The sequence below is a fragment of the Bos javanicus genome, chromosome 20 (genome assembly GCF_032452875.1).
Source record: "Bos javanicus breed banteng chromosome 20, ARS-OSU_banteng_1.0, whole genome shotgun sequence".
In the NCBI taxonomy this organism is placed as follows: Eukaryota; Metazoa; Chordata; class Mammalia; order Artiodactyla; family Bovidae; genus Bos; species Bos javanicus.
The window spans coordinates 16,953,936-16,970,825 of NC_083887.1; the positions used below are offsets into that span (position 1 = coordinate 16,953,936).

Here is a 16,890-nt window from a genome sequence, read left to right on the forward strand (position 1 = left end):
TCTGGGATTGACATGTATGCACTACTATATTTAAAACAGATAACCAACAAGGACCTACTGGATAGCACGGGGAACTCTGCTTACTTAATATTCTGTAATAATCTAAATGGAGAAAGAATCTGAAAAAGAATAATACACTTGTAATGAACACAACTATACTCCAATATAAAATAAAAATTAAAAAAAGAAAAATAATTTTTATTTACATACTCAAAGGTTCTCCAAGAGATTGTTATTATTAAATGAAAATAAAATCACGAAGCAGGGCTTCCCTGGTGGTCCAATGGTTAAGGATCCACTCACCAATGCAGGGGACAAAGGTCCAATCCCTGCTCCAGGAAGATCCCACCTGCTGCGAGGCAACTAAGCCCATGTGCCGTAATTACTGAGCCAGCGCTCTGGAGCCCGTGAGAGCCACAGCTATCAAATCCACTCGCTGCAACTGCTGAAGCCCACTTTCCCTAGAGCCTGTGCTCTACAAGAGAAGCCACTGCAGTGAGAAGCCTATGCACTACAACTTGCCCCAACCAGACAAAAGCCTATGCAGCAATGAAGGCCCAGCACAACCAAAATTAAGTAAATAAATTTTTTAAAACAGCAATGACATTTGGTACTTCACTAGCGGTCCAATGGATAAGACTCCAAACTCCCAATGCAGGGGACGGAGGTTTGATCCCTGCTCAGGGAACTAAGATCCTACATATTGCAACTAAGCCTGTGCGCTGTACTGAGTCTAGAGAACCCCTCTCACCCCACCTAGAGAAGCCTTCCGAGCAACAAAGAGGCTGTGTGCTGCAATGAAGACCTAGCACAGCCAAATGAATAGATAAGAAAAGCAATGACACGTACTGAGTTAAGTCATATTCTTAATACCTGGAGGATGAACACAAATCGACTCTTATCAGAATGTCAAAATCTGAATAGACATAGTGACAGAATAGCACAGATAGTTATTCCTTTATTTAGCAAATAGATCATTTATTAAGTATATAGAGGTCCTGTGCTAGGCACTGTGGATATGACAAAACTGGAGTATGACCAGAGACAACAGAACACGTAAGACTGTCCTGATTGTTCTGACAGAGTAAACAGGTGGATTCAGAGAACATAAAGCAGGGGACCCATCCCAGTCTAGGAATCAAAGAAGGATGAAATGTTTAACAGAGACAAAAAGGAGCAACAGCAGTTAGATACGTTAGGTACAAATTCTAAGAGTTCAGTGTGTCTGGAGTGCCTCAGGTCAGTGGCAAGGAATGACAGTGGAGAGGAAGGCAGACGGTTCAGCATATACAGTAACCTATGTTACAGACCTGGGCTTTACCCAAAGTGTAATTGAGATAGAGGAAGTTATTTAAAAGTTTTAAGTAGGTGATCATGTTTGAAAGGTCATCCTGAAAGAGTAACCAAACCATAGGTAGAGAGACTTTAGGGTTATGAATTTGTGGCAGATGAGACATAATGCTAGCCTGACCAAAGTATAGTACAGGGTTGGGGAAAAAAGTGTATGGACTGAAGAAGCACTTAAGCAGTTAAATCAAGAGAACCTGATGATAGGATAGGAGGTTAAGAGAGAACTAGGAGTCAAGAAAGATAGCTAGGTTTCTGACTGGGGCAACAGGGTGAATGAAAGTGATAAGAGATACTGAACAAACAGATCTGGGGAACAGGTAATAGGTTCAATTTTGGACATGCTGGATTTGTGGTATTTATGAGCTATCCAAGTGGAAATAATCAGTATGAAATTAGTAACACATTAGACATACAAATAGTACAGGTCTTCAGCTAGTCTGAGGTGAGGAAGAGCGTTAAGTTCACCCAGAGAGAATACTGTGCAAGTACTGCAGTGTTAGGACCAAGCCCTGAAGAACACCAACAGTTAGAAACGAGAGTGAAAGATGCATCTTCGTAAATTAAGAAGGAAAGGTATGAGGGGTAGGAAGAAAATAAGTTTTATTTACTTTTACTTTAGTTAAGAAATGGCTCTTAATTAAACCCATGTGGTGGATTCATTTCGATATTTGGCAAAACTAATACAATATTGTAAAGTTTAAAAATAAAATAAAATTTAAAAAAAAATACGACAAAAAAAATAAATAAATAAACCCAAAAGAGCAGAGAGGGTTTTTAGTTTTACACCAAGAATTTTTCAATTGCACTATAGTTGATTTACAATATTGTGTTAGTTTCAGGTGTACAGCAAAGTGATTCAGTTATACATATTCTTTTTCAGATTCTTTTCCATTTTTAGGTTATTATAAGACACTGAATATAGTTTCCTGTGTTATACAGCAAATCCTTGTTGTTTATCTATTTTATATATAGTGGCATGTATCTGTTAATCCCATACTCCTAATTTATCTCTCCCCTAACTTCCTCTTTGGTAACAAGTTTTTTCTATGTCTATGAGTCTGTTTCTGTCCTATAAATAAGTTCATTTGTATTATTTTTTGAAGTCCACATATAGTGATATAACATGTCTTTCTCTGTCTGACTTACTTCGCTTAGTGTGATAATTTCCTTCTTTCTTTTTGGCCAAACCTCATGGCTTGTGTGATCTTAGTTCCCTGACCAGGGATTGAACTGGACCACTGTACTGGAAATGCCAAGTCCTAACCACTGGATCGCCAGGAATTCCCCAGTATGGTAGTTTCTAGGTTCATCCAAGTTGCTGCAAGTGGCAATATTTCATTCTTTTTTTATGGCTGAGTAATATTCTTTTTGTGCATGCACACACACACACATCTTTAACCATTCACCTGTTGATGGACACTTATCCACATCTTGACTATTATAAACAGTGCTGCTATGAACATTGGGGTGCATCTACCTTTTTGAATTAGTTTTCATCTTTTCTGGACATACGCACAGGAATGAGATTTTTAGTTTGTTTTTTTTTAATGAAGTATGTGCTAAGTTGCTTCAGTTGTGTCCGACTCTTTGCAACCCCATGGACTGTAGCCCATCAGGCTCCTCTACCCATGGAATTTTCCAGGCAAGAATACTGGAGTATGTTATCATACCCTGCTCCATGGGATCTTCACAACCCAGGGATGAAACCTGTGTCTCTTGTGTCTCCCGCAGTGGCAGGCAGATTCCTCAATATTAGCACCACCTGGGAAGCCATAAAGTGAACGTGAAGTCGCTCAGTCGTGTCCAACTCTTTACAACCCATGGACTGTAGCCTCCCAGGCTCCTCTGTCCATGGGATTTCCCAGGCAAGAGTACTGGAGTGGGGTGCCATTTCTGCTACTTTATGTATGACCTTGGACAAGTCAATTTCCTCACTACAGAAAAATAAGCAAGTTTTGACGGATAGCAGTATTTCATTAGAGAGCTGTCTGTGCTTAAATTTTAAGACTTACTTCATTAATCAGGGTTTCAAATTTGTTCCAATTTCCTAAGAACCATTTAGGTAAATCACTATATCCATTTCTCTTTAGGCTGTCCATAGTAAACTTCAGGCTTAAAAATACCATGTTCCTCACCTTCCAAAATGCAATGCTATTTACACTCCCAACTAAGCTTTCATGCTATGCTATGCTATGCTAAGTCACTTCAGTCGTGTCCGACTCTGTGTGACCCCACAGATGGCAGCACACCAGGCTCCCCCGTCCCTGGGATTCTCCAGGCAAGAACACTGGAGTGGGGTGCCATTTCCTTCTCCAATGCATGAAAGTGAAAAGAGAAAGTGAAGTCGCTCAGTCGCGTCTGACTCCTATCAACCCCATGGACTGCAGCCCACCAGGCTCCTCCATCCATGGGATTTTCCAGGCAAGTGTACTGGAGTGGGGTGCCACTGCCTTCTCCGAAGCTTTCACAGGATGACACATAATTAGATTTCATATGCATATCTTAAGAACACGAATTACCTAAAGTTTAACTAGAACAGGTAAACTCTTATTTAAACTAGACCTTGGCCAATTTCAAGGAAGAAGCTTCTAGTACACTACTTGGACATTTGTTATAGTATTTGAATTATAACTCAAAATGTCTGTGGGCCAAAGTAAAGAGATGGAGCTGAAGCTGGTAAGCATTATCTGAATCCTCTCATTGCACTACAGCTCACTTAAAAATTCTGTCAGCAAACCCCAAGTCTCTCATATTGGCCAACAGACTAAAGATAACAAAAAATGAAGAGCAAAAACAACCCTATTGGGTTCTTATTCTTAAAATGTATAAACCCTTGTCATTCATCACCCCTAAAGCTTGCATCCACCTCCCTCCTTTAAAAGCAGTTTTAAGAGCAGTAGTTTTCGAAACTGGGCAGAAGGTACAGAAATCTTCCATATATCCTTTGTCCGCACATACGCATAGCCTCCTATATAATGTCAACATCCCACACTGCGAACACTTGTTACAATCAATGAACGTACACCGGCACATCATTACTATTCAAAGTACATATTTTACACTAGAGTTCACTTTTGGTATCGTATCTTCTTTGAGTTTTGACAAATTTACAACATGTAACCACCATTTCAAAATCATAAGGAATAATTTTACTGCCCCAAAAATCCACTGGGTTCTGTCTACTCATCCTTTGCTTTGTTGTTGTTCAGTTGCTGAGTTGTGTCCAACTCTCTGCCACCCCACGTACTGCAGCACACCGGGATTCCCTGTCCATCACTGTCTCCACTGAGTCAGTGATGCCACCCAACCATCTCATCCTCTGTTGCCCCCTTCTCCTCATGCCCTCAATCTTTCCCAGCATCAGGGTCTCTTCCAGTGAGTCAGCTCTTTGCAGCAGGTGGCCAAAGTATTGGAGCTTCAGCCTCAGCATCAGTCCTTCCAATGAATATTCAGGGTTGATTTCCTTTAGGATTGACTGGTTTGATTTTGCTGTCCAAGGGACTCTCAAGAGTCTTCTCCAGCATCACAATTCGAAAGCATCAATTCTTCGGCACTCATCCTTCTTGACGGTCCAACTTTGACATCCATACACGACTACTGAAAAACCGATTTTTAACTCCTAAACTGCAAATAGTAGCTAAGAGATTCTAAATGCTGAAATAACATTCAGAATCTTGAGGATGAAAAGGGAAGGCAAAAGTCAGGGCAGAAAAAAATAGGCCAAAAATAAGAGCAAAGGAAAAGTAAAGGAGAGCAGCTGCATTTTAAGAATCAAAACACTCCACCCCTTAAAGAGCCAAAGCCAGATCCTTTAAGTACGGTTTTTCCTTTCCATTCCCTTCTAGGAATTCTAAGAGGGTCTTGGCTAATACACTATAACTGAGTCTTAAGTAGGCAAAGCAGTGATAGCTTAAGTAAATTCCTGATCTCCATATAAACATTTACTGGAAGTGACTCAAACCTTAGACCCACTCACTTTTAAAACACTAGTGGCAAAACTATGAACACCCGAGCTGGATGCTCTCTGATAGCACACTGTACACTGGCTCTACAGTTCTCTCTGCTGTATTCATGAATAGGATTAGCTTGATTAAACAGACTGAAGAGATTTTATAACCCACACTCAGACTTTTCAAACGCTAAGTCCATTCTTTTCAACACATCTGCCCTTTACTCGGCACAAGTGATATATGCATACAGCACCAACTCTTTTTCCAGTATTCTGTATCTCACCTGTTTCTTAATCATTGCCTACCCTCCTCGACTGATGCAATCCTAGCCTTGCTAGTTCCATTTTCAGTACTTCTCCCCCTCTAATCTATCACTAATCACTAGCTGCCTATTACTGCTCTTAGGAGATTAAGTCCTACAGTAGTTTCCAAGTGTCCTAGCAGTTAATTCCAAGATGCATTACCTTACCTTCGTTGCCAAGTCTTTAATAAGGTGCCCCAGATTACTCCTCCTTTTTCCTCTCATCTATCACCTTCTCATTGTTCAGCAGTTCAGTTGCTAAGTCACGTCCGACTCTTTGTGACCCGCATGGACTGTAGCTTGCCAGGCTCCTCTGTCCACTGTGATTCCCAGGCAAGTATACTGGAGTGGGCTGCCATTTCCTTCTCCAGGGGATCTTCCCGGACCAGGGATCGAACCCATGTCTCCTGCATTGGCAGGCTGATTCTTTACCACTGAGCCACCGGGGAAGCCCTGCTATGCCAGGTTTAAATGCCCTTTACCTGACAGTCCTCCACTTCCAACTCACATGTGGTGCCATGTGCCTGGAATCCCTCATTCCCCCCAAGACAGTCTACTGGTCATCTTCCATCATTTTAACTTCACTTGCCATGAGGTCTTGTCAGATCACTGTTAGAAAATGCTACTTTTTCTAACATAATGGATCATAACTCTGGGTGTATACTAGAATCATCAATGTGCATAAAGCTGTTTCACCAGTGTAGTTGTCTTAAATACTGAGGCCCTGGCTTCATATCAGACCAATTAAAACAGAATCTCTGGGCAAAGTACCCAGATACTGGTGGTGACAGGTGGGGAATTGTTTATATTTGGTTGTTTTTTCCAAACCCCTACATGTGATTTTAATAAGCAATCAGGGCCATGAACCACTACATTAACTCTACCCAGGCTAGAAACAGAACTCCCGTAACATTTATGCTCCCTAAACATATCCACATCCCTAAAATACACTTACTACATAGCCTTGACCAACGCATATAATGTGAATATCTAAAATAGTCCATCATGAGGCTTAAGCACTTTACAGTAGTTTATACACTCAAGTGTAGGGTTTCACTTTTGTAAAATGGGGAAGATACTGTATACATTATAGGGATGTCACAAAAGTCAAATAAGATACTGGATATTATACACTTAGCAAAACAAAAGAATTATAAAAGGCACAAACGTTAAACCCCTTCAGATATCAAGAATAACACATGGATTCACTTTTTAAGAAACAACACTTAAGCGGCAGTATGGAAGACATAGCTATCTGGATGAGGCTGAGTAGGGAGCTCCTGGCCAAGAGCTCTAATCAAAGGGTCATTCATAGTATAAACACTGGACAAATTTTTACCGCAAGAATGTCCCATCCTGATCCAAACTTTCCTTTAAAAAAATCCTATTTAGGTGAAATCTGGTTAAAATTAATGCCAAAAACCAATTTAAAAAAAACCTGGAGACAAAGTCTTCGAAAGTAAGTAAAACACAGCCCTGGGACATGGCTGATTCTTACAGGCCCTTGGCCACATCATGTGAGGAGGCTGTTCTCACACAGAAGAACCGGCAGCTGGTTCTATCTGCTTCCGTGGTCCCTGTGTTTACAAGCATCCCAACATAGGATATCCAGAGAGGAACCTGCTGCCAGGGACTGGTCTGCCAGAAATTTAAAATGGAATAAACTTCACTCCTTTAGGCATCAAAACAAAGATTAAAAGGTATAAAGTAAAAATTTCAGATGTCCGTGTTCCTTGTCGCTCGCCGCAGCGCCTGGCGCCCGGGAAGAGGTGGTTGTGAGGGAAACCTGCTCTCGGCTAAAAAAAAAAAAAAAAAATTTCAAATGAATATTAGAGAACAGAAAATAGGCTAAGAATAACAATGCCAATTTCAACTGACTGACAAGGGCTACCAGGACTGGTGGTGCTGTATTTTAAGAAGAATTCTGAGACTGAATATACCGGTTCATCAGGGAAGCATGCCATGTGAGATAATGGATACTGTCATGGGCAGAGGATGCAAAAGGGGCAGCATCCTGGATGACAGATATTTTCCATTCAGAAGGCTCATAACTTAGAGAGTATAATCTAAGAATCTGTATCGGAAAAGGTAAGTGGCAATGATGTACACACAGAATAGCACAGTTCTATCAGAACTCATCATACTACGTAAAAATCACTTATTTGTTTCTGAGGGCAGGAACTTCAACACCTATCAGAATGCCTTATATGCAACTATGAACAAAGGCATATTTCGGGCTTCCCTGATGGGTCAGTGGTAAAGAAATTGCCTGCCAATGCAGGAAACACAGGTTTGCTCCCTGATTCAGGAAGCTCCCACACGCCACAGAACAACTAAGCTAGCATGCCACAACTACTGAGCCTGGGCTCCAGAGCCCGTGAGTTCCAACGACTGAGCCCACCTGCTGCACTACTGAAGTCCACGTGCCCTAGAGCCTGTGCTCCGCAACGAGAGAATCACCACTAGAGTCGCTCCCATTGGCCACATCTAGCAGCAACGAAGACCCAGCACAGCCAAAAATAAATAAATTAAGTATTTAAAGGTATATTTAATTAACTCTGTAATAAGGAAACAAAGAATTATGAGATCACATTATTTTGTGATATGGCATAATCACTTAAGGTCTATACACAAAAATACTCTCACACTCTAGTAAAAGCCCATTTGAACAGCAAGCTGATTGCAGTAGGTACGGAGAAAAATACGCAATACTCCAAATGGGAAAGGCCAGTACCAGATTTAGAAGCACAACTTTTAGAAGGGACACTCCTCCCCTCATTTTAATCTTGAGTGTGCATGTGCTCAGTTGCTCAGTCATGTCTGAGTGCCCCATGGACTGTAGCCAGCCAGGCTCCTCTGTCCACGGAATTTTCTAGGCAATACTGGAGTGGGTTGCCATTTTCTCCTCCACAGGATCTTCCCAACACAGGGATCAAACCCACGTCTCTTGCATCTCCTGCATTAGCAGGGGGATTCTTTACCACTAGTGCCACTTGGGAAGCCTTTACCCTTGGGAGATAGTAGCAAAAAGTTAAATGAAAGGTTAACCAACGATGAAACGATACTCCATTTCAGTTTGTGTAAGCTTTCACTAGACATATCCCATGATCAGTAATTTGTATTTAGTTCTCATACACACAGTATATGTCACAGCATCCACTATGTGTAATTAAGCACTTAAATGCTTAATATGGTGAGGTTCTAACATCTATTTTCACTTAGACACTATAACAATATTAGTACTATTTTAATTACAAGAGTTAGTGTGTGACAGAAGGGCAACCCTCCTATATTTGCTCCACAACTGGACCACAAGAGTGAAAAACTAGTTTTACCCAGGATTTAAAAACTGTATCTATTCTCAAGCTCAAAACTACAATCTCAAAACAAACACCTTAAAAGATTACTTCAAGTTACAGGACAGAGGTGTTAAAAGCAAAGTGGGTGGTTAATTCTAAGAATTAAGCTTTGCAAAAGATAGTGTAATATTAATGACAAGTATTATTTGTGACTAGAAAGAATGGGTCTGGATGATCTCTCAAGGGAATCTTAGTCTGGATTTTCCATACTTGTACCTTCTTCCTACAAGTATGGAAATGAGCTTAATTGGCTCTTTGCTATTTTCTCTAGATATTTTAAAAAATTATCACACATTAACAACAAATAGCCTTTCCCCACAGTTGGAAAATTTTTGTCACAAAATTCAAGTGACTAGGCAAAGAATATAGATTTCTTTCTGTGGTAGTTCTGGAAGCAACAAGTGACAGACTATTGAAAAGGGGCTTTAAAACCTTAGATTCAAGAATCTTAACATTTATAGTTAATACAATATGACAAATCAATTTGATCTCACTAGTTGGGCAAATTTAAGCAACATTACTAATTGTAGGTTATCTAAAGCTAAAGAGGCTTTTATATCTCAAAAAATAAAAAGTGATTAACTTCATACTATCATCAGCAAACATTTGCCAGCATCTAAAGTGAGCTGGGAGCAAAAGCACTCAGGTTTTGGTCCAAGTCAAGCCTCTTTATTAACCATATGATCTTGCCAAGTTCTCCAACCTCAGATTCTTCACCTATAAAGCAATGAATCTGCCACCCAATTACCCTACTTACCTCACAGGGTTTCTAGGAGGATCCAGGTAGATAACCTATTTGAAAAATTATGAAGACCTAAAATATATAACCAACATCACGCTGATCACCATGTAAAAAGAAATCATTAATCCACAATTCTGCTTTATTGACTATGCCAACGCCTTTGACTGTGTGGATCACAACAAACTGTGAAAAATTCTTAAAGAGATGGGAACACCAGACCACCTGACCTGCCTCCTGAGAAATCTGTATGCAGGTCAAGAAGCAACAGTTAGAACTGGACATGGAACAACAGACTGGTCCCAAACAGGGAAAGCAGTACATCAAGGCTGTATATTGTCACCCTGCTTATTTAACTTATTACATTATGTGAAATGCCAGGCTGGATGAAGCACAAGCTGGAATCAAGACTGCCAGGAGAAATCACAATAACCTCAGATATGCAGATGACACCACCCTTATGACAAAAAGCGAAGAACTAAAGAGCCTCTTGATGAAAGTGAAGAGGAGAGTGAGAAAGTTGGCTTAAAACTCAACATTCAGAAAACCAAGATCATGGCATCTGGTCCCATTACTTCATGGCAAATAGATGGGGAAACAATGGATACAGTGAGAGACTTTATTTTGGGGGGCTCCAAAATCATTGTAGATGGTGACTGCAGCCATGAAATTAAAAGATCCTTGCTCCTTGGAAGGAAAGCTATGATCAATCTAGAGAGCATATTAAAAAGCAGAGACATTACTTTGCCAACAAAGATCTGTCTAGTCAAAGCTATGGTTTTTTCAGTAGTCATGTATGGATATAAGAGTTGGACATAAGGAAAGCTGAACACCAAAGAATTGATGCTTTTGAACTGTGGTGTTGGAGAAGACTCTTGAGAGCCCCTTGGACTGCAAGGAGATCCAACCAGTCCATCCTAAAGGATATCAGTCCTGAATATTCACTGGAAGGACTGGTGCTGAAGCTGAAACTCCAATACTTTGGCTACCTGATGTGAAGAACTGACTCACTAAAAGACCCTGATGCTGGGAAAGATTGAAGGCAGAAGAAGGGAACAACAGAGGATAAGACGGTTGGATGGCATCACCGACTTGATGGACATGAGTTTGAGTAAGCTCCAGGAGTTGGTGATGGATGGGGAAGCCTGGCGTACTGGAGTCCACTGGGTCGCAAAGAGTCAGACATGCCTGAGCGACTGAATTGACCTGAACTGAATCCACAATTCCCTCCATTCCACTCACTCCATAATCAAAATCACATAACTGTACCAAAAGGAACTATACTGCTATGTGGTTCATTTTTATTAACTAAATTCACAGTCCATTCTCTGAAAGCCTGTCTAATGACAGGGAAAAGTAAATGAGCAGAAGAATAAATGTGGCAAAACAGGTAGTGAATTAGGTTACTAAAATCTTTTCTAAGATGGCCTGCCCTAAACTCCAAGATTCCTGATGGGTCCTTTGAAATCTTTCCTCTGGATTTCAGATGCTTAATTAAAGCACTCTTTTCACTGTTTAATTAAGAAACAGATGTATTTTTTCCTCTCACAATTTTCGAGTTTTGTGACCTAGTAAACATACCACAACACTTTTTACCGGATCATTCCAACTGGGCTCTCTAACGCTGCTCTCCAATGGCTTTCCCATGAGTGAGAAGCAATTTCCGACTTCTCAACTGGAATAGAGAATTCTTCCTTTCCTGTCACAGTTGATAGTTTGGTTTCTAGGCTACATTAAGCCAGGCTCTTGGCTTCCACTGTATGAATCTAGACAAGTCACTTACAGTGACTTGGGACTCAATTTCCACATCTTTAAAAAATGAGAACTTGATTATCTCCAAGGATCTGTCTGGTTGAAATAGTGCATGAGTCTCTTCAGATCACATTTATCAATTACGTGACTAAGACACCTCGAAGAGTAATTCCATCGTGGCTGCAGCTTCCAAATATGCAAAACATTTCTCATCATTCCCCCAGCCTCCAAAGGATAGTCAAAGCTACTGTAGAACAAACAAGAAATAATTTAACAGTACAGTTTTGTGTGTGTGAGGTCTCCTAATGAAGACTACCTAGCTACACAACAGTTAAGATTGCAGTTTTTAGAGTCATTAGATTCAAAAAGAAACTGAATCAGAAAGATAATAGAAAGACACATGCAAGAAAACAAACATTGAGTGTTCATTTCCACAAACCAGTCCAATCTCATGCCAGGTTATTTCCTATGGGTAGGAATAATCTTAGGAGTCCAAGCCTAACCTCTGTCACTTTTAATCTTAGAATACCAAAACAGTCAGTAAGTCTTTTCTAGATCACTCAATTTCAATGAACACTGGGAATCTTGAACTAAGAGGCCTGAATGAGGCAGTAGGGTGGGGGTGGGGAGCAGAATAAAGAAGCAGCAGCACAGGATAAGCATAGATGGAACTGTTTTCCTTCCAGGTAAGATTTTGTCGTAATGATTAATCAAAACAACATTAGAAAACTAAGTCCAATAATGAGTGATTCACTCAAAAACTATATGCAACGAACTCATCGAGGAGCAGATGAATTCTGGGAATTTAAAATCCTGTAATGCCCAGGCTGTGGCTGAAGTGGGAGTGGGCAGTCTGCCATCCATCAATAGCATTCTCCATACCACCCCTTCTCTGGTGCAGTCTGAAAACATAATATTAAGAAAAATGTACCCAAACATTAATACTTGAGGAAATATGCTGTCTCATGAGTCTCCTAATGACTTAGGAATCCAGTGACTGACTGGCCATCCAGTTTTAGTAATCAGTGAAAACATACTGGGAATTAGTTTTGAGCAGGGTGTTGAAAGATACTAACAAGTCCACATTAATTACCTAGAAATTTTTTTTTTTATATATGAGCATCGCGGATGGGAGAAGCATGCTCAGAAACAAGGACAAGGATCACCACTTAGCAAGCATGCAGAGAAACATCAAAATCACCAGTGAACAGCAGTCTAGAACACCCCTCTTCACTCATGTGGTTTCCTCTGTCTCAGGCATTACGTTAGTGCTCATCCAACTACAAAGTTTATTTGTTACAAAGATCACTAGTGTTTTATCCAAATAGACAGACCATAGAAATGGGCGGAAACAAAACAGCTTCTTTAAAGTGAAAAAGGGAAGGCTTTCGGTGAGTCTCCCAGACATCAATTTCTACTGTGAAACACCACTACCCAATGCAAATGATCATTTCCTTAAGTTCTCTGCTTATCTGTTACCTTCAACTCTACTATGCACCTGAGGAGCATAAATACATACATGACTGTAAGTTAAGATGAAATACACTGTAATGATTTCCATTATTTCTCCAGGGCAAACTGCTTTGAAATATGATTTTAGGTTACTAGCACTTATGTAAGAACACAAAGCTCTTAGATGTCTGGGTTTCTGGTATAGGCAGAAGATGAAGGCAGAAAGAGTACTAAATATAGTACTAAATAAAGAATATCCTAGAATCCCCCCAAAAACCAAAACTGTCTGCAGTCTGACACATTTAAAAAGATGTTAGCCCAGAAAACATAAAATTAACCAAACCTTTCAAGTATCATGATACTTTTTCTGATAAATTCTATAGTTAAACCTACAATCACAGTTAAAAGTCTTAGAATGTAAAGAACTCACACATTTTATTGCTTCTCCCCCAAATTTTAAATAATATATATAAACCCTACTTTTACTAGTATACAGTGAACCTGCATTTACCTAAAAATGAAATTACAGTAACAGCACAGCCTAAGGAAAGCAATGAGAAAATATGAAGAAACCCCAACCAAAGAAAGAGACATCTCTTCCCCGCTAGTGTTATGGGTAACTTCTAAAGCTTAATGTGTTATAATTTATCTTTTCACATACTGCATAATAATGTTGACACAAATTATGTCAGATATAAGGAAAGGGAAAAAAATCATTAGCTGCACAGGGTCTTCCAATATATGTTATCACAGATAAACAAGGCAGTCAATCTAAGCTTCACATAACTTGATCAAACCTGTAGAAGCCTCTCGGTAGAGGCTGTAGATGAGACGGCGACAGTTACCATTGACTAGGCTAAACGATAATAAGCCATAACCTAAAGGCACAGGATTAGATACACCGCACGCCTCTCGGTATTACACACCTCTACTTCGTTCAACGTTTGGACTGAAACATAATTTTACCCGCCTCCATGCGTTTTCTCCTTTACAATATAAATTACTTCCAATCCTGGCTGGCTAGGGGCGTAAAACATTTCCCCCAAGAGAAACCTATAGAAAGAGACACAAGCCTAGGGCTTTTTCTCTCTTTATAATTTTAATTAGGCATGTGCCTCCACCTCGTCTTACACTTTTCTCTCGGTTACCTCTCAGGAGGGTGTGAGAATATCAACATCCGGTCGTCCACCCCCACCCTCTCAGGAGTGCCTCGCACAGACAAGGATCATCCTGCTCCTTCCCTTTCAGTCTCATCACCTTTGAGAAGCTTATCGAATACTTCTTCCCTTTGCTCCCCCACCCTTATTCATGGCTGAGCACCACAGGCTCCCCATCCTTCTTCCAAGGAAGGGACTGGCAAAAAAGAAAGAGGCATGCTCGAGAAATCAAAGGCGAAGAAACCTGACAACCAAACAGCTTAAACCAATGGGGTTGGCCTTTCTCTCCCACCTTGGCCTCGGACCAGTAGTCGGTTCCCTAAATGCTGAAATCTCTGGTCTTCACGCTCTCCCCACCCCCCATCCCCTCAGAGATGAGGCCGGAAAATGAAAAGGCCGGGGTGAGCCGCGAGACTGGGTCAATCCTATCGGAGCCTGCCGTCCCCGGGCGGGGGTCCCCGGGGAGGATGGAGATCGCGGGGGAGGAGCGGGGGAACCCCCGACCCGGGACCCTCCGGCGCACCCACCCGAAGACAACCGGAGACCCCGGGGCCCTTCCCCGTCGGCCTCCCCCCGGCCCAGGCCCCCGCAGGGCCCCTCCCCGGTTCGGCACTGCAGCGGCACCCGGGGCGGACCCCAAGCTGGCCTCACTCGCACACACGCCACACACAAAAGCGCCGCGGCCGCCGCCTTCCCGCCCCCACAGCCCGGCGGAGCAATCAATGAGGCGGCCGGCGCCCGCGTCTCCGCCGCGCACAGCCGACAGCCGGGCCGGACGGCAGGGGCGGCGGCGAGGCTCACCATCGCTCCGCTTGATCTCCACGTAAATCCCGATCTGGATCTTGCCGAAGTTGGCCGTTGCCATCACCTCATCTGGAGCAGCGGCGGCGGGCCGAGGGAGGGGGACCGGAGGGCGGAAAAGGCGGGGAGGGGGCGGGGTAGGTGTGGGAGGGGGAGCGGTTGCCCGCGGCCGCGCCGGCCCGGGCGACAGCGTGAACGCGAGCCGGGGCCGCGAGGAGCAGCGGCGGGCTAGCAGGCAGAGGCCCCGGGCCTGCAGGCCGGCGGGAGGACGCGCACGCCGGGGCGTCGGGGTGAAGCGAGGGCCGGGGCGGTGCGGCGGCGCGGGGGAGAGTGGGAGGGCCCGCGCCGCCCGCCCAAGAGCCGACGCTGGGGAGGCGGGGCGCCGCGCGCCTGCGCAGAGCGTGCCTCCCGCGTCTTTTCCTGGTCGGCCCGCCTTGCCCCGCTGCCTGGAGGCGGCCCCGCCCAGCTCCGCGGCTGGGCGGGCGGCGGCCGAGGCTAGGCCGGCGGAGGGAGCGGAGCGCGCGCGGCAAGGCCCCCAGGGAGCCTGCGTCTAGTTTGATTTCGGCGCGCGGCCTGGAAGAGGCGGGAATCTGCGCTTCCAAGAATTTGCATTGTTGCTGGAATGGATTAAGCTCCCTGCGGTTTCTGGGCTTTCCAGCTGGAGCGCGAGGCTGGGGGATGTGCATTTAGGGGTCGGCCATTGACAGCATGGGTTCAGTGTCTCATCTGACAGTGTCACCTCCATTGCTTCTTAGAGGTGGCCTGTGCGAGATGTCCCAAGATTTCCCATCCAGTGGTAGAAGAAACACCTTTGAGTTGTCACCCACACTTAGTCGGAATGAAGATCCGCTTTTCATGGCCTCGACTTACGGCTCATCGCCATTCAAAAAGAAACTCGGCGTGGGCGGGGAGTGGGGGATTTGACTGCTGGATTTATGATGCATCGGATGCAGATGTCTTGGCTCTGCTGTAGAGTTCAAGACTATTTGCCCTGGACCATAAAACCAGTAACTATGATTCAAGGACAGAGGGCCAAATAAAGTTGACGAAGAAATGTGCCTTTTCGGTAGTCAGTTGATAGTTTGACCACACCAGCGTGTGGAGAGCAGGATTCTTCATCCTGGCAGAACAGGAAGGCCTTGTGGACAGGGACCGTGGAAACTATGTTTACAGCATTCTGTACAAACCTCCAAACGTGTGACATTTGCTTCTAGTTTTAGGACTTGATATGGAGGAAACACATTTATCGTGCCCTGCTTTCTCTAGTCATTGTTAATCTCCCTGTAATGATAATATAAAACATACAGTTTTAAAATTAAAAAATTGGAAACTGGATATATGTGTGTTAAGTGTGTGTAGGAGTATATGCAAATAGCTAGAGTTTTTAATCCTAATATAATCAAGTCAAGTAGACCCTAAAAAATTTGTTGAGAAAGATTTGGAGTCTGTAACTTAAATGTATTGAAGGCATACTTGTCAAAGAACAAAGTTTCTTAGATCCAGTCCAAAGTAAAAATAATGTCTGTGAGAAAAACACTAGGCAGACAACTCAACCAGCTTTTACATATCAGAAATGACATTACTGTAAATCTCAATTTAGGACCTCTGTTTCAAAATAAGATTTGACCAAATCAGGATTTGTTTTGGTTTTTTTTAATTATCTTGAGCGTTTTATCTGAACTCTTTGAGCTTCTGTCTAGTAGAGCACCTCTGATGTCTCTATGACTGAGGTATAAAGTGTCTATGTATTTGCTTGCAAATTCTTTAAAGAATACAAATAAATCAAGCTATACATCTATTAAATTTAAAATTGCTTCATAAATGTGTTTTATCATGGTTGCTGACACATACCTTGCCCTCCGTGGGCTATATAATTAAGAAGCCTAAACCTTTAATCCATAGTCAAAGGTATTTTAAAAATATATACATTAATCTGCTCTATAAAAAATGTATGAGATGTGCTACTTGTCAAACATAAAAACCTTTCCTTTATAGGTCATACCCAAAAGGCGTATGTTTTTCTGTATGC

At 42.5% G+C, this 16,890-nt stretch overlaps 1 protein-coding gene across 6 annotated transcripts in view; it reads right to left on the minus strand.

Annotated features, from left to right (window-relative positions):
- Window positions 1-15,250, minus strand: part of KIF2A (kinesin family member 2A) — a 71,608-nt gene extending 56,358 nt beyond the window's left edge. For 2 of the 6 annotated variants that reach the window (XM_061393450.1, XM_061393447.1), the window contains exon 1: window positions 14,862-15,025. In XM_061393450.1, coding sequence (XP_061249434.1) covers window positions 14,862-14,925 — 64 coding nt within the window. In that variant the 5' untranslated portion in view covers window positions 14,926-15,025. Of the gene's footprint in view, window positions 1-5,769; window positions 13,671-14,861 lie in introns of those variants that run through there. The other 4 variants (XM_061393449.1, XM_061393446.1, XM_061393448.1 and 1 more) reach the window with 4 other exon arrangements.
- Window positions 15,251-16,890: the final 1,640 nt, after the last annotated feature.